Source organism: Hoplias malabaricus, chromosome 6 (assembly GCF_029633855.1).
Source record: "Hoplias malabaricus isolate fHopMal1 chromosome 6, fHopMal1.hap1, whole genome shotgun sequence".
Classification (NCBI taxonomy): Eukaryota; Metazoa; Chordata; class Actinopteri; order Characiformes; family Erythrinidae; genus Hoplias; species Hoplias malabaricus.
In genome coordinates, this window is record NC_089805.1 from 16984649 (window position 1) to 17009496 (window position 24848).

The following is a 24848-nucleotide window of genomic DNA, read 5'->3' on the forward strand; positions in this document are numbered from 1 at the left end:
TCTACAGCTCCACCATAGAGAGCCTACTGACCTATGCTGTGTCAGTGTGGCACTCCAGCTGCACAGAGGCTGATAGAAAGAGGCTGCAGAGGGTGAACAATACTGCAGGAAAAATCATTGGCTGCTCTCTGCCTTCCATAAACTTCATCTACAATTCCGGCTGTCCCAGTAGGGCCAGGAACATTCTGAAGGATAACACCCATCCTGGCTTCCACCTCCTTAACCTGTTGCCTTCTGGTAGGCGCTACAGGTCCATACCGGCCAAAACAAACACACTCAGGGACAGCTTCTTTCCCAAAGCCATCACATTGCTAAATGGGAATCTGCACTAACTGACATTTACATCTGTTCTGTCTGTCCTATTTGTCTATAGGGTACTTATATGTTTCTATAGTTTTTATTAGATAGTTCTAACTTTTCTATTTAAATATTGCACTGTGGGCACTTTTTTAAGGAGCAGCTTCCAATTTCATTGTACTATGTATACTGTGTATGCTGTGTATAATGACACTAAAGGCTTTCTATTCTATTCTATTCTATGAATTTGCTAAATCTAAGAAAACAACATATAGATCTCTATCCTCTTTCTTTGCTGTCTGAGTCTGATGCCAGATCATGCTGCTTTGTTCCAAACATCCTGCAAGCCCAGAAACCCCTGCCTTTTGTACTGACTTATCAATTAATTTGTTTGCTTTCAAATAAGCAGCAAGTCTCCGCTCAATCACACTAAAGAAAATCTTACCTTACACATTAAGAAGATTTATAGGCCTATAGGTTCTATACCCACAGCATTTTTCCCTTAGGGATTAGGATATTTTAAACTCCCAGTTTTCTCCTTACCAAATATATAAAGACTGTAGAACCAGTTTTAGAGTGAGCTCACCCAAGTGGCACAGAGGCGGAAATGAGGTTCGTTGTGGAGGTCCCCCCGCCACCCTCTCCTCACAGTTTGAGTGAGCTCAAAAAGCGGGAGTGAGTCGAGGTGGAGGTTTTTCTCCTAAGACATGGATGTCATCAGACCTGTTTAAGGGGGCTGTAGCCCCGTAAAATACGGAATCATCTCGTATTTGGGCACTAAAAGATGTGTTCCGTTTTGAATTTATACGGGACATGTTTTGTTTCATATGTTTGAGGTTACATCGTTATAGCGATGGTTTGAGACAGAAACACACAGCTCTCTCTCAGCCAAAACGAGGGGTGGAATATCCATGGTTCCTAAATAGAACGTGCTTTTCAGGAATTGCCACCTTTATGTTCAAGTGCTGCAGCCATTGGAATCACAGTCCATCGTACAGGGGTTTGTTTTGCAATGTTGCTCATGTCAGTGCTGAAACAACCGGAAACACACAGAATGCATAAGGAATAGAATATACTGTAGATGTGACATTTACAAAGACACAAACACCAGTGATGGCCTTATGCCAACAAAAATAACAAAAACACCCCACCTAACAGAAATGGCAAAAGTCAAAACCAAGAAAAGAATTCCAAATACACAACAAGGTCACAAAAGCACGTAGCACAAACTCGGCTGGCTAGCAAGGTACACATAGGCGTCTTTATGATTCCCGCTGAGATGACATACAGGAAACGGTGACAGACAGAACACATAGACTGGATTGTGGAACGAACTCTGGACAGATGAACAAATACAAGGACTGGAACAGACAGCAGAACCTAGAATATGACAGAAACACACAGAGAGAGATAATTAAGAAAATAGTAATAATAATTAACATGATTACACAAAGATTTTTCACGAGTCTCAAATTTCGAGTCCAAGTCATTTGAAAGTGAGTCTCAAGTCAAGACTGAAGTCACTGTTTGAGCTTAAGTGCGACATGAGTCTCCATCTCTGCTCTGAACACACCTGATGCAGCAAATGAGCTAATTAACCACCATTTCTGAAGTTAAAGTGGGTGTCATAGAGTACGAACAAAACTACAATATGCAGAGCAGTGCCCCCCACAGGACCAGTACAGAGAACTGTAGAGGATCAGAAGTAACTGAGAGAAAAAAAAAACACACACATCAAAATATTGTTTTGTTATTTACCTATCTTCCTTTCAGTATAAATATTCAATTGGTTTCAGTTAACTCGAAAGGAGTAAAGGCTATTACCTATGTCTGCCAAAGGGGGGCGTATGATACGCAATTGATAGAGAATAGAACTGAGCACCACGGAGGAAGAATAAATCGTCTTGTTGTGAAGGAAGTAGTTCGAAAGGAAGTAGTTCGACAGTTGCTCTATGAAGAGTCTGATGTGTTTGCTCGTGAGGAAGGAGATATTGGATGTACCCCAGGGTTGCAGCTAAAAATAAACACAACTGATAACATACCGGTGCAGAAAAGTTACAATTCCATACCAAGACTGTTGTACAAAAAGGTTAAGGAGTATGTTCAAAATCTCTTAGACAGAGGCTGGATTAGAATGTCAGCATCAGACTATTCATCCCCAGTAGTGTGTATTGACTTCCGCAAACTTAACCAAAAGACTGTACCTGACCGACATCCGTTACCACGGATACAAGATCTGTTGGATAGCCTGGGTGGAAATCTGTGGTTTTCCATTCTGGACCAGGGCAGTGCATATCATCAAGGATTTGTAAGTGAGGAGTCTAGACACTTGACAGCTTTTAGTACACCTTGGGGACTTTACGAGTGGGTGCGGATACCATTCGGTTTAACACATGCACCAGCTGCATTCCAAAGATGTATGGAGGGGGTGTTAGAGGGCATTAGAGATGAATATTGCGTACCTTACTTAGATGACGTACTCTGTTATTCCAAATCTTTTGATAAACACGTAGAACACCTTAGACAACTCCTCTGTAGAATGCGACAACATGGTATCAAACTCCGTCCAGCCAAATGTGAGCTATTCAAAAAAGAAATACGTTACTTGGGGAGATAAGTCTCAGGAGAAGGTATCCGGATGGATCCAAAAGATCTGGAAGCAGTAATGTCACTGAAAGACAAGAAACCCAGCACAGTCGGAGAGCTCAGAACATTATTGGGATTTCTCAGTTACTACCAGTTACTACTCATTCATTCAAGATTTCTCTCGACTTGCAAGACCCTTGTTTGAACTCCTTCAGACCCCTACTGAGACAAACAGTGCCACTACAACAGGCACAAAACCGAGCAAAGTAAGACAAACCAAAAGAAGGGACAAAAATCAACTCTCTTCTCGTACACCCATAACATGGACCAGTGAACATCAGGATGTTGTGTCAATGTTTGTGAACATTCTGACAAACCCTCCCATTCTAGCCTACCCAGATATTGACCTTCCATTTGTACTGCATACAGACGCGTCAAACAAAGGTTGTGATGCGATGGGCTACAGGTGGATAGGGGAGTTAGCAGATTTCCATTTTGATATTAAGTATAGACCCGGAAAGAAAAACGCAGATGCAGACATGTTGTCCAGACAACCATTAGACTTGCAACAAAGCATGGATGAGTATACAGAAACAGTGTTACCAGACGTAGTGTCTGCAGTATGGCAGGGGAGTAAGGCAGCTCAAATCAATGACGTGCCTTGGATAGCTGCACTACAACTGGTCTGCAATGATAAAATTGTCCCAGTAGACAATGTGTCAAGTATGACAGCAAACGACATTAGAGACGCTCAACAGAAAGACCAATCTATCAAAGAAGTGATGTCATTGAAACAAAAGGCTTGGACACCAAATGAAAAAGAGAAAAGGACAATGACTAAAGCAACTAGGACGTTACTGTGCGAGTGGAATAAGTTGGAAGTTGAGAATGGACTACTATATAGAAAAACTAAATACAACAAACAGCTGGTCCTCCCTGAGCAATTGAGGCCCATGGTGCTAAAGTGTTTACATGATGATGTAGGCCATGTAGGTTGTGACAAAGTGACGCATCTGGCCTGTGAGCGTTTTTATTGGCCATACATTGAAAATTATGTAATGAAGAAATGTCCGTGCATCAAACAAAAACGCCCAAATGTTCTTCAGAGAGCACCAATGGGATCTATTACAACCACTGCTCCCTTTGAGTTAGTCTCAATTGATTATCTACATCTGGAGCCAAGCAAAGGAGGATATGAATATATCCTAGTTGTCATTGACCATTTCACACGCTTTGCGCAGGCATATCCAACGAAAAACAAGGGGTAGGACAGCTGCAGAAAAGATATTTCATGACTTCATTCCTCGTTTTGGGTATCCGGAGAAGTTGCACCACGATCAGGGACGTGAGTTTGAGAATCAGCTGTTTCAAAGATTGCAACAATTGTCGGGAATTTCTCACTCACGCACCACACCGTATCACCCACAGTGTAATCCTGTGGAACGGCTGAATCGTACATTACTCCAGATGCTTCGTACCCTACAAGAGGAGAGAAAGAGTGAATGGAAAGATCACTTACCTCAACTGGTGCATGCTTACAATTGCACGAATCAACGAGATACTCCCCTTTCTTTCTCTTGTATGGCAGAGCTCCATGGTTGCCAATTGACCTAATCTTTAACCATCAGACTGAAACAGAAGCACACGACCATCAGACCTATGCTAAAAAGATGCGTGTTGCTTACAAAATTGCAGCTGATAACAGTCAAAAATCTTCAGATAAGGGAAAACAACAGTACAACAGACGTGTAAAAGGAGTCGCACTTCAACCAAGTGACCGAGTGTTGGTTAGAAACCTTTTGGAAAGAGGCGGTCCAGGCAAATTGCGTGCCTACTGGGAGTTAACAGTGCATCATGTAGTGGAAAAATTTGGAGATGGGCCGGTTTATAAAGTACAAGCAGAGAGAGGTAACAAAACCATGCGAGTACTACACAGAGACCTGTTGCTGCCAGTAAACGACTTACCTATTGAAGAACTGCCTGTTGCAGAAAAGACAAAACGGACAAGACATCAAACAGTAGAAAAAAACCAAGCAATGACAAATAATGAAAGAACAAATGCAGACAGCTCATCAGAGAAAGAGGATTATATTTATCGTTATAAATATATAACGAGTGAGACCAGCAGAGAGACTTGCATATGACATTCTCGGACAACCGTCTTATCACCAGGTGAATGCTGAAGTAAAGCCTCTCTTATGCCCCACACCTGTACCTGTAACTCAGACCTTTATGCCGTATTTTTACCCCATCCAACCCCAACCCTACTGTTATAACTGGTATACTTTCGGGCATTAAATCATTTTAGTACGTAAAACGTCAGGAGACATTTTTTGTAAGTGGGGGAGAGTGTAGAGGATCAGAAGTAACTGAGGAAAAAAAACACACATCAAAATATTGTTTTGTTGTTTACATTTCTTCCTTTCAGTATAAATATTCAATTGGTTTCAGTTAACTCGAAAGGAGTAAAGGCTATTACCTATGTCTGCCAAAGGGGGGGCGTATGATACGCAATTGATAGAGAATAGAACTGCGCACCACGGAGGAAGAATAAATCCTCTTGTTGTGAAGTTTACATCAGCTCAACACGTGTGCTCTCTTTATTCTTTATCTCAGGTTGGTAAAAACATGAAAATCAAATGTACATGATGTTTTTTTTTTTAATACAATATGTCACTAATTAGGTAGTGTCATGGGAAACAATTTTATTACTTTGTGTTTGTTGACAAATATCCTTAAATGATGATTAGTTAAATTAGCATACTCATTGTGTGAAATCCTGTACCCTATATGCATTTATATGAATGACTAACCAGCATTTCAATATGTATTACTTACACATGTAGTTAAACATTTTTGCTTGATTCTGCACTACTAACTCATATGATAATTACTCCTAAAGACATATTATAAGCTAACTTCACTATATGGCATGATAACTTGATATTTACACATTTTTAATTCTTAACGTCTAACCTTGAACAGATGTGCACTCCAGGATTGTAACACACTGACATCATAGTGTTGGTCACGGAGGCGCTGATCTGTAGCTTCTGTTTGTGGCCTTGAAGTGGCCATGAAGACTCCCTAAATTTTAGTTTCTCGGGAAAAGAGGGCTGGGAAGAGAGACCCATTGTCAGCCTGGCCAGATAATGAATGTCTTCAGGGTCACAACAGGCACCTGAATATTGCACGTGAAGAGCTGAGTACTAACACGTGAAATTATGCATATTAATATATTTTAATCAGCCAGAAACGCCTCACCACCAGGCTATACGTCATCTGGGGTATAACTGTTGGAGTCAGATCATGTGAGGTCAGAGCTTTACTTGGGAGGGGTATCACACTGTTCTCAATGTGTTAGTTCTCCTGGATCCAGTATTGTTAAATAAATACTTTGGTTTGATTTGAACTTCACTCGACTGGTGTCTGCAACTCTCTCGTGACGGACACGCCTCCCCCGAAGAGGGAGGGTGTATTTTGGACCTTTTTGTTATTTTCTCATGAGTTGGTAAATTTTAAATACTTTGAGAACGGTCCAAAGAACATTTTTTAACTTCGGTAGTTGCAGGTGGTGAAAGGTGAAAAGGATTTGTGATAAATATCGTGTATGTAGTAAGTAAGTGTGAGCTAACCTGCTAATGCTAGTGGCAGTGCATAGGAATACATGGTGAGACAAGTTAGTCTAAACCAGTGAACGGATAAGGGACCTTTTGAGTGTTAAATAATTAATCTATGAAACGTTTTCATCGAAAATGACATTTACTGGTTATTGTTACTAGATGTAGATATTTTGGGTTATTTCCCTTCACCAGAAAATGTTATTGGAGTCCAGTATATTCAATACTGTATATGGCAGCTAAATTGAGGTCAATTGGTAGGAGATGCCATTTGGAGAGCACTTGCAATGCATGCGTTGATAAATATCGTTTCATGGTTCATGATATGCATGTGTGTATATATATATATGTAAATATTTGTACATGTTGGAAACAAAGAAAACTTCTAAGACAGTCAGTTATTGATTTTATGTAGAAATGTAAAACCTAACGAGCAGAATTTGAGATACATGCTAGATAATTGAAAGTTTAAACTGGAAGAATAAATCCTCTTGTTGTGAAGTTTACATCAGCTCAACACGTGTGCTCTCTTTATTTTTTATCTCAGATCACATGCTCCCTGAGTTGAGTCTTAAGGGGGCAACAGAACCACTGAAGCAAGAGAACATTGAAAACACCCGCGTATAGTAATGAATTTAGGCTGGAGTTTAGAAACTGGTGAATAATGTTCTGCCAATGAGCTTATAGTTAACACTGAAGTTGAAGATTTTCAATGGATTTTTCCACAATCCTAATGTAAGCATGATTATATAGCAACAACTAGATTGTGACCTTTCGTATAAATATGAAATAAAATTATTTAAAATGGATTAAGCAATTAATTTTGATTTATGTGCTACAATTAATTTCTAGGCTGGATGGGGCTTTTTACCTATGTTCTGTCAAGCTTCTCCTTCTTGCACTAGTCACAAAGTGCGTGGAGCATGGCTATCTCAATTTGACCTAAGTAATTTTGCAACATCAGGCATTATTATGGCATACCTATCAAGTAAATTTTATTTGCTCTTTATGCTTCATTTTTATTCCATGTGTTTTACAGTCCATGCTATCTGGGGTTAATCTCCCGTCCTCAGACAGAATATAAAAGAATGATTGCATTGATCATTTTATGGCAATAATTTAGGTGCAATATGCTTTGTAAAACTGCACACATATACTTGGACTTCACACCTTTCAGTGATTATAGCACAAGAGAGAAGGGCTCTTCAGTGAGTAAGGGCTTTAAGAGCTGGTCAGTTATAAGCACTGATCATTAAAAAGCCTGCTTGTTCCACTGTAATTTAGCAAGTAAGTGCTGATCAAGCTTGTTTCAGTATGTATGTGTGTATTTTATAAACAATTTATAATAATCATTAAACTGGATGACTGCAGAATGGACCGACTACTGAAGAAATGCATCATTAAGAGTGAGCTGGTCAGAGAATGCCTTGCTGAGTTTTTTGGAGTGTATGTTTTGATAGTAAGTCTATGCTCTTTGTTTACTCTAAATGGCTGTGATCTTTGGTCAAGTTTCTTAGTAACTTGACCAAATTTCTTCAGATTGAAAAAATCATTTGCATAATTTTCATAAGTTTTCTTCTTTTTGCTATAATAAAATGTAACACTGATATAGGTCTCACTTCATCCCTTTTATAACATGCTTAGAGATTATTTGTAGAGCTTACCTATTTTAAATTTTAGACGTACTCAGCTGAAGACTTTGAACTTTGAAGCATGGAGAGTGTGAATAAGCAAAAAGTTGTCAGCCTTCAAACCACAGTACTAGACTATTCATATATTGCAATGCAGTATCTATTTTAATACACATAAATAGTAATACCTTTAGTACGAACAAAATAATAGGTCTTTTAATTGAAGGGGTCTTCTTGGCTTTAGTGTAATGGTGAGAATGTTATGACGCATATAAGCTCCCACTTTTATACGTTTTGACATTAAGCACTTGCTCTTATCCACCTCCTCAAATCTAATCATGTTACACTGGTGAGCTAATGTAATGATTGGGGTTTTGCCTAATGACTACTGTTATAATATGATATAACCTCCCTTGCAGGCAAATGATTTTATTTTATTTTAATGTCAATTTTTTATAGAGTATTTTTACAATTGGCATTGTCAGGAGCAACTTTGCAGAATTCCATATCCTTGCGTTACGTGATCAAGCTGAGTTGACAGTGGTAAGGAAAACCCCCTCAGAGCATAGTGGAAGAAACATTGAGAAGGACCATGACTCAAAAGGGGAAACCCATTCCCTCTGGCTGACACCGGTGCTCTGACAAGTTGTGCTACCTTGTCGAAATGTGCTGCCATTCAGTACTTTTTTATGAACAGTTGTTTAAATAAAACAGTAGATGAAATAAATGTAGTGTATCAGAAAATGCTTCCTACAGAAATTTAAGAAGGAGATATGCACAGCCCAAATCCCCTTATCAAAGAAATAATAGGGTCTTATGGTGATAAGAAATGGTTTTATATTTTTTTACATATAAATTTGTGGTGTACAGTTTTGATACACTCAATCAAATAATAACAGTAAATTAAGATTGTCTAAGGCACCGGAGAAAAACAGGAAAAACATTAATATTTTGAGTCTGAGCATGGGCAGAGCTGCAAAGTAATACATTTCGACAAGATAACAGAACTCGACAGAACACTGGAGCAACAGAAAAAACCCTAATTCAGAAGACAGTGTACATTTGACATTCCATTGACAAATATTTGTGTGTGTTTCTGGGTTTACAATAATACAATACACCCTTTAAAATTATGTACAATTTCAAGTCACCCCATTATAAAATGTATTAAAGAAAATACTCTCTGCATCTATTTGACAACCAACAAACATACAAACACACACGTCAGCAGCCGTAATCAGGCACATTTTATTACCTATTGAAAATAACATTGTGACAACAGCAGATCAATTGGATTTTTATTGAATAATTTGCTTGAGAATTAATGCATTTTTGGCTGCATCCACTCTGTGCACTCACAATTCACAAACTTACTGTTCCACTCCACTGTACACACTCTGTTTGTAAAATTATTAAGTCTCTCATTTTAGATGCTGAGAGAAATTATCAAAATATTGAAATAATTTTTCCTCTAAATAATCTGACCTTCTTCTCAAGATATTCTGAAATATTTCTTAAAATATTCTGACTTTCTTAAAGTTTTTATTGTCATAGCTGCATTGTCATAATTAAACCTGTAACTATTGCTTTTACGTCAGCAACATCTGAAAGTTTTCTGACAGCCCACCTGACAAAGCGTCATATCACCAGTGATGACATAGTTACCTTGAAAAAGTTTTACTTATTACTCCTGTAAAAAGTAAATTAGTTACCCCCATACATAAAAACGACAACCAGTTTTTCCAATACTCACTTTATTGGAAGTGCATTTTTAACAGTAACAAAGTATCTCCTGGCATTTAAAGTTTAACCTAAAAACTATTTCCTGAAACAAAATACGTTTTTATAAAAATTAGAGAGTTTCTCTTGAATTAACATACATAAATAAGTGTTTTATAAAATATAAATTAAAGACAGTCTTTCTTGACCTGACATATTTAACTGTTAACCCATGTCATGGCAAAACTGAACATTGAACCTGTTGTTGACAGCATTAGAACAGCAAGGAGTGGTTTTACAAAACGAAACACGGTGTATAAGGTGATGTATATCACCACATGTAGGCTGACATCATGAGTACTTTTGTTACTTTGGCCTAAACTTATGTTGTAATCGCATGTTATAAGTGAAACAGTGGAGTGGGGCGAGTACACCAGTGGTTGTACCTCATTGATTTCTACGCCAATAACATCATACGTGTGTCTACCGCGAATTCTACTACATGCCAATGCAGCCTTGTTGCTCTCTAATGTGGACCTACTGATCCAATTGAGCATTACTCCTATATAGCTTCTGCTGTTAGTAGTCCAATCCGCGCTAGTTGACACTATGTCGACCTCATTCAGCGCGGCCTTCAGGTTTCTCTCCATTTCTGCATACTACGACAGAGTTTTAGGGTCACTGCGTTGAAAAAAAAAGATTCTGAGAATAAAGTCAGAATTCTGAGAATAATCTCGGAATAATTCGCTGCATGTATAATGGAGCAGACACCGTGTAATTGTGGAATGCAGTTGCTTAAGTCCTACTATGTTATAGATTTCAGGAATAAACACTCAGTTCTCTTCCTCATCAGGACCACAGTGTGATTAGTATTTAAACCCTGAATCGGTGCACGAACCCATGGCATGTAGTTTCACAGGGTACAATTAATGATCACGAAAATGGTCGATCCAGAGTGCAACTCCAGTGCCCACGAGGCTCCATCACGTTACGGCTCGGACTCGTACAATAAACTAAAGTCACTGACGGGGTCGTCATGTCGTGTGAATACGTTTAATAATTCTGTTCACTTCACTGACTGCTACTTTCACAACTCACTCATGGCGCACAGACTATGAGTCTGTCTGTCTACATATTATAATAAATAATAACCCAAACATCCATCCATCCATTATCTGTTATCCAGTGGGTCCAGAGCCTACCTGGAATCATTGCCCAAGTATGTCTCGCTGCAGCCTATAGGAAGGCGGAGTTGGACATCCAACTCCTCCCACATCCAACTCCTCCCACATCCAACTCCGCCCATATCCAGCCACACCTTCTAATACTGACGTGTTCAAGAAGCACTGTGTGGCACTTGAACACAGACATGTTTAGCGACACTGAGTAGCACGTTAAATACGCATATAACGTATTTTATTCATTATTATACTGTTCAGGTGCTTTTTTGTTTTTCCGCTGAGGGTATCTGTTAAAAAGATTACCTGATTTGATTTAACTTTTGTCATTGTTGTCAATGCTTGGCAGACTATTATTATGAATGGTAGGGTGAACGGAGGACATCTTTCAGGATTCATTAAAATATTGTTCTCCATTCAGGTAATATCTTGTCCCAAAAATCATTCGTAATTGTTATTCTCAGCCACAACTGATTATATTCTCTGAATTATACAGACCTTTTTATTCAAATATTCCGAGATTTTTTCTCAGAATTATTCCAAGAATATTCTCAGAATTCTGACTTTATTCTCGAAATCTTTTTTTTTTTTTTTTAACGTCGTGGCCCTAAAACTCCGTCGTAGCATATTTCTTCTTCAGGTAAGAAGAAAAAGCTGCTCTGTGAGGCAGCTCACTGCGGTCACGCCGTCCGACACTCAATTTTCTTGGTCTCGCTATCAGACGCTAAAGAGCGATCAGCTCTCTGATGCTAAAAAAGTCAGTTACACGTCTATAAATGGTACAATATGATGCTGACAGGCCTTAAATAGTTCACATTGTTCTACGAAGTGAAGCTAGCTGCTTATGTTGCCACTCTTGCCCCACACAGCACCACACTAAAGGAAGACGTTCTCTGTTTGACGGCGACTGCCGCTATGGAAGGCCAAAGAGCTCAAAAGAGTTAATGAAAAAGGCGATTGTTATAGTAGTAGGGATTGATAGTTTTAGGGATCTTGTTTATTATGGCACGAAAAAAAGAGGGCGTGTCAACCGTGTTTAAGGGCAGTAAGTCCAGCTTTTGTTGTTTGGGTGGTGGGGGACCTCCTGCATTAGTCACAGCTCTCTGCTTCGCACCACCTGGTGGGACTTGCTCTGTAAGTTTGACTGTACCGTGCTGCTACTCCAAATGCTCCTTCAAATTTGACGTAAAAGTAGATAGCACTTTGTCACCAGCACAGAGTGTACAATGAACCTTGATATTGTCACCTTTAGCTGACACAAACTCAAAACAGTGCCTGTATTTCCAGCTAGAAATCGCGCATCTCGCTCCTCCCTCCATTGATTGTGTTTGTGTGCATGGTATTACATGTGAGTTGTCCTCATGCTGAAAACCTGACTTAATTGTCGCATAGACCCAGACGTCACTTTTTGAGACACATGAAGAAAGCAAAAATATATCTTTTTACCAAGGAAAATTACAAAAATAGTAGCGCACAGTGTCTTGGATAAGTAACTTTAATATTATTACTGGGCTGGAAATAGTAAATCGCTAGATTACACGTTACTGAAAAAAATGGTTAGATTAGAGTAACGCATTACTAAGTTACATGTTACTGACATCACTGCATGTCATGCCAGTTGAGAAAGGCTGGTCTAATGTTTTAAAGTTTCTGTTCATCAGTGATTTAAGAAATGATTTGTGATATAATTTTAGAGAGTAGGCACTGCAGGATTCAGTTTAAGAATATATAATATGTACCTACAAACCCATTGACAGAAACATTGGGACGCAGGGCAAAATTTAATTAAAACAAATTTAAACCCCACATTTGATGAAAAATAGTACAAAGACTAACTTGATGCCAACATATGTTCCAAAAAAAGCTGGGATTGGAGCATGCATTTACCACTGTCTTACGTTATCTCTTTTTTTAACAACACTCTATTGAACTCTGTGATTTGAGGAGAACCTTTGCTGTATATGTGAAAGTGAAATATATTTCATCTGACCATTTTAACTGTGTGCTTGTAAAAAGATGAATGGTGTCTCTCCTCAGCCTGGAAGACATGGCATCCATAATTTCCAAAAAGAATTACAAATTTGACAGACAACAGGACACTTTTCCACTTCACCTCAGTACATCTTAAATGAGCTTGGTGCCCAGAGAATGCTGCAGCTTTTCTGGGTAATGTTTTGTTTAGGTTTCTTCCCTGCATTAGTAAGTTTTAACTTGCATTTGTAGATGCAGCAATGAACTGTGTTCACAGACAGCGATTTTAGGATGTTTCTAAGCCCATGGAGTGATGTTCATTAACTCTGGTCTTCTGCATGGTAGCTGTTTGGCTGTGGCTCGGTTGCTCAGGTGACAACTTCTGAGAACACTAAAGGAGAATATCTGTCAATAAATCTTGGATTTGCACTTGGTACCACATTTGGAATCTATATTTCAAAAGGAGTATCAGGTAAGACCCTGTGCTTGGCAGCAAGGCATCTGGTTGATAGGTGGATGAATGAGTATCCTCCTTGTTAAAACGTTTCTGAAAAATAGGCTATTTTATACTGTTGAACATCTGTATCTTCTTATGTTGTGATCAATGCCTTGTTTGGTTTCTCATTAATTCTGTTTCAGGAGCTCATCTAAACCCTGCTGTGTCTTTAAGTCTGTGTTTCCTGGGCAGGTTCTCCTGGACTCGGCTTCCATTCTATATCTTCTCACAGATTTTTGGTGCCTTCCTGGCTGCTGCCACTGTTGCTCTGCAGTACTATGGTGAGAGGAAAGGGACAAACCTTACATTTTTAACAGAGTATCTGAGAGGTGATTGCTTTGTGTGTGAATATGAACACAGTCCTGATTGATTTAAAGCTGCATGTCTTACTGTGTTTGTGTGTCTAGATGCCATATTCCATTACAGCAGAGGGCATCTTACAGTGAATGGTGCTACAGCCACAGCAGGAATATTCTCTACTTACCCAGCAGAGTACCTAAGTATGTGGGGAGGAGTAGTAGACCAGGTAATTCCCAATTTTTTCCCAATCACACTTATCATATAGTAATATTTAGGTCTGGGGCACAGTGGCGCAGCAGGTAGTGTCTCTGTCACACAGCTCCAGGGTCCTGGAGTTCTCCCCGTGTCCACGTGGGTTTCCTGCAGATGTTCCTGTTTCCTCCCACAGTCCAAAAACCCATGTTGGTAGGTGGATTAGTGACTCAAATGTGTATGAGTGTTTGTCGCTCTACAAAGGACTGGCGCATGCTCCAGGGCGTGTCCCTGCCTTGCGCCCATGGATTTCTGGTAGGCTCTAGACCCACCAGGACCTTGAACTGGATAAGCGGTTATAAACAATGAATGGTACAGTAATATTTAGGCCACTGTATTGTGCGTTTACAAACCTTTTCCATATATTGGTTCAGCAGGTTCTTTGAGCAATGTCACAGAAAAAAACATTTGATTTCCCAATATACAATTTGTGTTAGTGTAAAAGGTATTTTTACACTTGTTCCTCACACTCACATCTCACATACACAATGCTTCTCTACAGAACCATTCACTGAAAAGATTATTCTATAGCAGACCAAATTATTTTCAGTAACTCTAAACAGTATACTGTTTAGTAGTTAATAGGTAACTAGGGAGTAAGCAGGAACTAATGAGTAGTGCTGCATTAACACCTAAATCACTCCTATTAACTACCAAGCAGTACTGATTAATTACTCAATAGGTAAATGTGAACAAAAATTTCTGGTAGTTGACTATTAAGCAAACAATTATTACTGAGTCCTACATAACTTTTGGAGAACATCTTATTATGTCTCCATCAGAGAAACTACTCATTAACCACTGGTCACATCAACATCTTACATGCCACCTGGAGAACTATAATCTAAATACCTGTTCCCAAAAAAGTGATCCATTAAAGTCCTCCAGACGATATGGTTAACGAGAGGTCTCACATAAATATTTGGTTTACTACAAACTGGATTCCAAAAAAGTTGGGACACTAAACAAATTGTGAATAAAAACTGAATGCAATGACGTGGAGATGGCAAATGTCAATATTTTATTCGTAATAGAACATAGATGACAGATCAAACGTTTAATCTGAGTAAATGTAACATTTTAAAGGATAAATATGTTCATTCAAAATTTCACAGTGTCAACAAATCCAAAAAATGTTGGGACAAGTAGCAATAAGTAGCTGGAAAAAGGAAATTGAGCAAATAACGAACAGCTGGAAGACCAATTAACACTAATTAGGTCAATTGACAACATGATTGGGTATAAAAAGAGCTTCTCAGAGTGTCAGAGTCTCTCTGAAGCCAAGATGGTAAGAAGATCACCAAATCCACCATTGTTGCGCAGAAAGATAGTGCAGCAATACCAGAATGGTGTTACCCAGTGTAAAATAGCAAAGACTTTTAAGTTATCATCATCAACCGTGCGTGACATCATCAAAAGATTCAGAGAATCTGGAACAATTGCTGTGCGTAAGGGTCAAGGCCGTAAAACTCTACTGGATGCTCGTGATCTCCGGGCCCTTAAACGTCACTGCACCTCAAACAGGAATGCCACTGTCAAGGAAATAACAGAATGGGCTCAGGAATACTTCCAGAAAGCATTGTCAGTGAACACAATCCACTGTGCCATCCGCCGTTGAGAGCTGAAACTCTACAGTGCAAAGAGGAAGCCATTTCTAAGTAATCTCCACAAGATCAGACGTTAGCACTGGGCCAGGGCTCTTTTAAAATGGAGTGTGGCCAAATGAAAGACTATTCTGTGGTCAGATGAGTCACGATTTGAAGTTCTTTATGCAACACTGGGACGCCATGTCATCCGGACCAGATAAGATAATCAGGACAAGGATTACCCAAGTTGTTATCAATGCTTCTTTCAGAACTTGCATCACTGATGGGATGGGGTTGCATGAGTGCATGTAGCATGGGCAGCTTGCATGTCTGGAAAGAGCATTCCTATTTCTAAACTTGAGAAACTGGTCTCCTCTGTCCCCAGACGTCTGTTGAGTGTTGTAAGAAGAAGGGGGGATGCCACACAGTGGTAAAAAATGGCCTTGTCCCAACTTTTTTGGTATTTGATGACGCCATGAATTTTGAAACAATATATTTTTCCCTTAAAATGATACATTCACTCAGTTTAAACTTTTGATCTGTGATTTGTGTTCTATTTTGAATATAATATTAGATGTTGGCACTTTCACATCATTGCAATCAGTTTTTATTCACAATTTGTTTAGTGTTTTTTGGAATCCGGTCACGGGGTAACACATTCAATAGCTTTGAATAAACTTGAACCTGTAGCAGTAATTTATTCATTTTATACACATTTTTTATTCTCACCTAGAATAATACTTGGGACAGCGCAAACAAATATATTAACCCTAGAAATGACCTCAAATACATAGACATGAACAGCATCACACAGACACAGAACCATACAACACTCAGCACAACGCTACTACATCCTGATTTAGGCTGTTAAGATCCATCCATCCATTATCTGTAACCGCTTATCCAGTTCAGGGTCAGGGTGGGTCCAGAGCCTACCTGGAATCATTGGGCACAAGGCGGGAATACACCCTGGAGGGGGCGCCAAACTTCTCACAGACAGTCACCCGGAGCAGGAATCAAACCCACAACCTCCAGGTCCCTGGAGCTGTGTGACTGTGACACTACCTGCTGCGCCACTGTGCCGCCTGGCTATTAAGATATTTTTAAAAAACAAATTAAATGTTATACTTTTAATTCTGTTCATTTGACACTTCCAGTTTCTAGGCATTTAGCTAACAAACTATAATGTCTTCAGTTTTAATATGAAGCTTAATTTGGTTTCCTATTTGCCAAATTTTGCTTTAATTTTCTGCTCCACTTTAAATGGTGTAACTGTTGTAGCATTTATTGTAGAAAAGCTAGGGGTAAGAAACTGAGTTCAGCTTTGTATTTTTAAAGCAGGTTTTTTAAAGATTTTTTTGGTGATTAAATCAATAAAATATCCTACACAGGGATTTATGTATGAACCAATTATGCCACAGAAAAAAATTGCAACCTGAATTGCAGCGGTCTCAAGAGATTGTCAATTCTTCCGAGAACTCAACAACTCTCTAAGTGTAGTTTTTACTAGAAACAACTCCCATTTCAGATATCAACTATGGCATTTTCACTAGTAAGAATACAGACCTACATATCCTTAAAGAAATTCTGCCTAGTCACATTGCTAGGAGGACATATCTTAAATATAATTCTGACTAGTCATAATTCTCCACTGATTTACATGATTTCAACTTCTCATATCTGTAATTACACTTTTACTAGTAATAACTCAAATATCTGCAATTATATTTACTAGTACAAATGTCATTTTAGATATCTATAGTCACGATTTGGTATAGGGCAGTGGTTCTCAATCTTTTTCTATCATTCCCCACCTCAGAGGAAAGGGAATTTCCGTGACCCACCTGTTCCATATCACTCTCAAAAAATGGTAATAAAATACACATGCAAGTTTACATGGGTTTCCTCCGGGTGCGCCGGTTTCCTCCCACAGTCCAAAAACACACATTGGTAGGTAGATCGGCGACTCAAAAGTGTCCGTAGTGTCTGTGAAGGACTGATGCCCCCTCCAGTGTGTATTCCTGCCTTGCGCCCAATGATTCCAGGTAGGCTCTGGACCCACCATGACCCTAAACTGGATAAGCGGTTACAGATACAGATGGCCAGAGACTAATGTTAACTTGCTGCATGTTTAGAGCACTTTTTCACAACCTGAACACAGGTAATATTAATGTTAACCAACTCTTAGATCCTCCTCTGTTTCCCTAAAAGTTATATATAGGGTGGGCCGTTTATATGGATATACCTTAATAAAATGGAAATGTTTGGTGATATTAACTTCCTGTTTGTGGCACATTAGTATATGGGAAGGGGGAAACTTTTCAAGATGGGTGGTGACCATGGTGACCATTTTAAAGTCGGCCATGTTGGATCCAACTTTTGTATTTTCAATGGGAAGAGGGTCATGTGACACATCAAACTTATTGGGAATTTCACAAGAAAAACAATGCTTGGTTTTAACGTAACTTTATTCTTCATGAGTTTTTTATAAGTTTCTGACCACTTATAAAATGTGTTCAAAGTGCTGCCCATTCTGTTGGATTGTCAATGCAACCCTCTTCTCCCACTCTTCACACACTAATAGCAACACAACAGGAGAAATGCTAGCACAGGCTTCCAGTATCCGTAGTTTCAGGTGATGCACAGGCACCTGTTTAGTCTTGTTTAGCCTTCTGTGTTTAGCCCTTATTTTTAGTGTCCTAGCTCTTGTGTACAGCATCCTAGTCCTGTTTAGCTTCCTAGTCCTGTTTTATGTTCTCATCACTGCTTTTTAAAATAAATCTTCTGCACCTACTTCTATCCTACTTCTTTTACCTTGTCCTTAATCACTTGACCAAACCCAATGTGACGACACCTGAGGTAACAATATCTTTAAAACATCTAGTAGTCGATTAACAATTGTCTGAAATATTTTTGTAAAACACTGAGTAGTTTACTGTCCTAATCTGAGATTTATGTTGTTGTGACATAATGACAGCTTCGTGTTTTAAATCCTATTGTATGCTATGGTACTATGGAATCAGGAACATTTGTTTAATTGTTGATTCTCAGGTGATTGGTACGGCAGCTCTGCTGGTTTGTGTTCTGGCACTGAATGATAGGCAAAACACTCCAGCCCCTCCTGGTCTGGAACCTGTTCTGGTGGGTGCTGTAGTCATGGTCATAGGCATCTCGATGGGCTCAAACAGTGGCTATGCTATAAACCCTGCACGAGACCTTGGGCCTAGGGTCTTCAGCTTCATTGCTGGCTGGGGGGATGAAGTTTTCAGGTCAGTCTGCCACACATGAAGCGTCACAAAAACTTATAATGATGTGAAAAAACTATGTATATGCGTATAGCTCAGCCATCATAGGACTCACAATGAAGTTAGTCCTGACAATGAAAGTTGGGTAAAAATCTGAATGAATAAATAAATGAATGAATAAATAAATGAACGTCTGGATGAATTAATGAAAAAGAAGCACAGTATGACATTGACATATGCATATTTCTATTTGCAGTTTTTGTAGTATACACACAATTGTGAAATTTTGAACCTCATATATTAATTTTCACACTCAAATCATTCCAAAGTATAGCCTTGCTAAACCCTAAGCAAAAATTGCATAATTTAGCACACTTTGGTTACATGGAAACAAGCAGAAATAACACAGAAGAAAAACAAGAGTGAAACCACACAAGCCATTAAGTATGACAATGAGAAGAGGAAGAGGAAGGCAAAGGCGAGCCGATATTTCTGATGAAATACGTGCAACTTTAGTGGACCATGTAATCAGTGGTGACCTAACTGTGACTGAAGCCGGGAAGCGAGTCCATACAAATTTCAGCCGCTTTACAATAGCCTCAGTTTATACATTGTATATGAACTATTGGTTCAGCCAATAAGAACAAAATTACTCTGGGCATAAACACCAGGATTTCCCCAAAGCAAGGACTTCATAGAGGGAGCTTCAGCATGAGCTGTTTGTAGCTTGTAGATATCTCTAGCACCTGGCGGCTGGAGTAAAGGACTATGCCAAAGGTCATTGAAACTAACAAGTTTCAGTGGGGGTGGCACAGTGGCGCAGCAGGTAGTGTCGCAGTCACACAGCTGGAGGTGGAGCAACCTGGAGGTGGAGCAACCTGGAGGTGACTGTCCGGTTGACTGTCTGTGAGGAGTTTGGTGTTGAGTTTGGTGTGTTCTCCCCAATGCTGAAATTCACTGAGCTCCTGAGAACGTCCTGTTGTTTCACAATTGTTTGTAGAAGCAGTCTGCATGCCTAGGGGCTTGGATTTTATACACCTGTGGCCATGGAAGTGATTGGAACACCTGAATTCAATTATTTGGATGGATGAGTGAATACATTTGGCAATATAGTGTATATTTCACAGAACAGAATTATAGACAGCAAGAGATGGACATGGAAAATAATTTCATCACCCTGAGGGAAATCAGTGGTATACATCTCACTATTTATCCCTGTTCCTCTATGTTTGCTCATTCTTGCTTTTACATGGATTGCTTGAACATGATGCTAGTGTTGCTCCCTATGAATTTACTTTTGTTGTTGAGGCAGGGTTCAACCTGCAGAAGACCAGGCAGTAGGGGAAAAACATGATAGGAAAAGGTGCCATAGTCAGTGTCCCTGAATAAAGTGGCAGAAACATCAACATGTGTGCTGCTATTGTCAGTGTGGGGTCATACCTAACCATGCAGAACCCCCCAGTTTGCTAAAATTCCTTGACAAATGCAAACAATACTCTTATCCTCCCACAGGAACAACAACCAGAACAGCCTACCTAAGTTGCCTGTTATAATAACATAAGTTTCAAAAGGGTTTCTGGAACGTTGCCTGGTTTGCCGACAACTCGCATTATGTAGTGCTGTACCTTAAGAAATTTCCCCCTTTTCTAAACCCAATAGAGGAATTCTTTTCTTGGTGTTGGAAAGTTTATCAAACCATACCCCACAAGTGTATATTATTTTGGTGGAAAGAATAACTTCTGAGAAGCGAGAATGTGGTTTTGAGTGCTGCGTTTTATTTTGCAAGAGATCTGTGGTGTATTGATAAAGTAGTTAACACTTCCATTATGTTTACAGTTTTGAGAAATTTTGCCACTGTTTCTGGAAGTTTGTTTAAACATTTGGGGAAAGCTGTAAATAAGATCCATCCATCCATCCATTATCCACCGCTTATCCGGGTCCGGGTCGCGGGGGAAGCAGTCGGAGCAAAGAAACCCAGACCTCCCTCTCCCCAGCCACCGACGCCAGCTCCTCCGGGGGTATACCGAGGCGTTCCCAGGCCAGTCGAGACATATAGTCTCTCCAGCGTGTTCTTGGTCTGCCCCTGGGCCTCCTCCCCGTTGGACATGCCCGGAACACCTCTCCAGGAAGGCGTCCAGGAGGCATCCGAACCAGATGCCCGAACCATCTCAACTGGCTCCTCTCGACGTGGAGGAGCAGCGGCTCCACTCCGAGTCTCTCCCGGATGTCCGAGCTCCTAACCCTGTCTCTAAGGGAGAGTCCAGACATCCTGCGGAGAAAACTCATTTCAGCCGCTTGTACCCGCGATCTCGTTCTTTCGGTCACTACCCAAAGCTCGTGACCATAGGTGAGGGTTGGGATGTAGATTGACCGGTAAATCGAGAGCTTTGCTTTTCTGCTCAGCTCTTTCTTCACCACAACGGACCGGTGCAGAGCCCGCATTACTGCTGACGCTGCACCGATCCGCCTGTCAATCTCACGCTCCATCTTTCCCTCACTCGTGAACAAGACCCCGAGGTATTTAAACTCCTCCACTTGAGGCAGGATCTCACTTCCAACCTGGAGAGAGCACTCCACCCTTTTCCGACTGAGTACCATGGACTCGGACTTGGAGGTACTGATCCTCATCCCTACCGCTTCACACTCGGCTGCAAACTGGTCCAGCAAGAGCTGGAGGTCCCGGCTCGATGAAGCCAACAAGACCACATCATCTGCAAAAAGCAGACATGGGATCCTGAGACCACCAAACCGGACACCCTCCGCCACTTGGCTACGCCGAGAAATTCTGTCCATAAAAATTGTGAACAGAACCGGTGACAACGGGCAGCCCTGACGGAGTCCAACTCCGACTGGAAACCAGTCGGACTTACTGCCAGCCATACGAACCAGACTCCTGCTCTGTTTGTACAGGGACTGGATAGCTCGTAACAAAGAGCCCAGTACCCCATACTCCCTGAGCACCCCCCACAGAATACCCCGAGGGACACGGTCGAATGCCTTCTCCAGATCCACAAAACACATGTAGACTGGTTGAGCAAACTCCCATGCACCCTCCAGGATCCTAGCGAGGGTAAAGAGCTGGTCCTGTGTTCCACGACCGGGGCGGAATCCGCATTGTTCCTCCTGGATCCGAGGTTCAACTATTGGTCGGACTCTCTTCTCCAGTACCCCCGCATAGACCTTACCGGGGAGGCTGAGGAGTGTGATCCCCCTATAGTTGGAACACACCCTCCGATCCCCCTTTTTAAAAAGGGGAACCACCACCCCAGTCTGCCAGTCCAGAGGCACTGCCCCCGATGTCCACGCGATGTTGCAAAGACGTGTCAACCAGGACAGCCCCACAACATCCAGAGCCTTGAGGAACCCGGGGTGAACCTCATCCACCCCTGGGGCCCTACCGCCAAGGAGTTTCCCTACCACCTTGGCCACTTCAGCCCCAGTGATAGACGAGCCCCCCCCGGGGTCCCCAAGCTCTGCTTCCTCTGCGGAAGACGTGCCGGTGGGATTGAGAAGATCCTCGAAGTATTCCTTCCACCGTCTGGTGACGTCCCCAGTCGAGGTCAACAGTTCCCCACCCCCACCATATACAGTGTTGGTGGAAAACTGCTTTCCCCTCCTGAGTCGCCTGACGGTTTGCCAGAAACTTCTCGGAGCCGACCGAAAGTCGTTTTCCATGTTCTCACCGAACTCCTCCCACACCCGAGTTTTTGCCTCAGCGACTGCCGAGGCTGCGAGCCGCTTGGCTCCTCGGTATCTGTCGGCTGCCTCCGGAGTCCCCTGAGCCAACCAGGCTCGATAGGACTCTTTCTTCAGCTTGACAGCCCCCCTCACCCGGGGTGTCCACCACCGAGTGCGGGGATTGCCACCCCGACAGGCACCGACAACCTTGCAGCCACAGCTCCGTTCAGCCGCCTCAACAATGGAGGTCCGGAACATGGCCCACTCGGACTCAATGTTACCAGCCTACCCCGGGATGCAGTCGACGCTCTGCCGGATGTGGGAGTTGAAGATCTTTCTGACAGGTTCCTCTGCCAAACGTTCCCAGCAAACCCTCAACACACGTTTGGGCCTGCCAGGTCTGTCCGGCATCCTCCCCCGCCATCTGATCCAACACACCACAAGGTAGTGATCAGTTGACAGCTCAGCGCCTCTCTTCACCCGAGTGTCCAGAACATATGGCCGCAGGTCAGATGATACGACTATAAAATCGATCATCGAAATGCGGCCTAGGGTGTCCTGATGCCAGGTGTACTTGTGGACACCCTTATGTTCGAACATGGTGTTCGTAATGGACAAACTGTGACGAGCACAGAAATCCAATAACTGAACACCACTCGGGTTCAGATCAGCGGGGCCGTTCCTCCCAATCACGCCCCTCCAGGTCTCACTGTCATTACCCACGTGAGCATTGAAGTCCCCCAGCAGAACAATGGAGTCCCCAGAATGAGTGTTCTCCAGCACTCCCTCTAGGGTCCCCAAGAAGGCATGGTACTCTGAACTGCTGTTCGGTGCATAAGCACAAACAACAGTCAGAGCCCTTTCCCCAACCCGAAGGCGCAGGGAAATTACCCTCTCGTCCACTGGGGTAAACCCCAACGTTAAGCCGGGGGGCTATGAGTAAGCCCACACCTGCCTTACGCCTCTCACCCTGGGCAACTCCAGAGTGAAAGAGCATCCAGCCCCTCTCGAGGAGATTGGTTCCAGAGCCCATACTGTGTGTCGAGGTGAGCCCAACTATATCTAGTCGGTACCTCTCAACCTCGCGCACCAGCTCAGGCTCTTTTCCCACCAGAGAGGTTACGTTCCATGTTCCAAAAGCCAGTTTCAGTAACCGAGGATCGGAACGCCAGGGCCCCCGACCCCGACCACCGCCCGATCCACAATGCACCAGCTGGTAATTGGAGTGCATCATCCTGAGCCAGAGACTATGAAGGCAGAGGATGACTGGCAGGAGTCAAACCTGAAAGCTGTGCAGCAGGATACAGTTATTCCAAAGGAGGTGGTACAAGTGTATCGGGAGGAGGCAATCTGAGGTTGAGGTTCAGAGTGATATCTATACACCTAAATTCTTAGAGGAATTCTTCTGACTAGTAAACATTTTTTAACACAATCCCTGGCAAAAATCTATGGATACACCAAAATTATAGGATGTTCACCCAATTTTTGATTTATGAAATATTCGTTAATTAATTCATTGTCTATAACCGCTTATCCAGTTCAGGGTTGCGGTGGGTCCGAAGGCTACCACTGGGCACAATGTGGGAACACACCCTGGGGGAAGTTAGTCCTTGGCAGTGCGACACAAACTCACATATTCACTCCCACCAATAGACACTTGAACAGCCAATCCACCTACCAACGTGTTTTTGGACCATGGGAAACCAGAGCACCAGGAGGACACAGGAAGAACACACCAAACACACCGTGCCAAACTTTTTAAATGAAAAATACCTGTCACGCCCTCGTCTCATCAAGTCTGTTTTCCCCCGGCCATGTGCTAAAAGCTCTTTTAGCACATGGCTATGTTTGTTTATGTTCTAGTCCCGCCTTTGTTCCGCCTCCTCGTCTGTGTCATTTGTTACCCTGCCCCCTTGTTATCTGTCTCAGGTGCGTCTCGTCTGTGTTTTGTATTTAATTCCTCTTCCTGCACTTCCTGTTTGTTGGTCATTCGTTCTTTGTATTGTATCAAGTCTGCTGTGTTCTCGAGCCTGCTGTGTTCTCAAGTCTGCTGTGTTTTCAAGTCTGTCTGTCTCTGCAAGTTCATCCGTTATTGTTTTCCACGTCGTTGTTTCATTTCCTCGTTTGGTTCTTTAGTCTGTCTGTCCCGTTTACCCTGTTTAGCTTCCCATGTCCCGTTTAGCCTGCTTGGCTCCCCGTTTCTGTTCTTTCTGTTAAAGTCTCTTGTTTTGTTATTTTTCTGATACTGAACACAGCAAAAATGACCAAAGATTAAATACAATGAATTAT

The 24848-nt window shown here is 41.6% G+C and overlaps 1 protein-coding gene across 1 annotated transcript; it reads left to right on the forward strand.

Moving 5' to 3' along the window:
- The first annotated feature begins 7875 nt into the window (after positions 1–7875).
- On the forward strand, positions 7876–23913 carry aqp10b (aquaporin 10b). The gene is made up of 8 exons (XM_066675467.1): positions 7876–7962; positions 13348–13474; positions 13642–13779; positions 13906–14024; positions 18688–18905; positions 19138–19145; positions 19974–19999; positions 23770–23913. The coding sequence occupies exons 1-8, from the start codon at positions 7876–7878 to the stop codon at positions 23911–23913; spliced, it is 867 nt and encodes a 288-aa protein (XP_066531564.1).
- Positions 23914–24848: the final 935 nt, after the last annotated feature.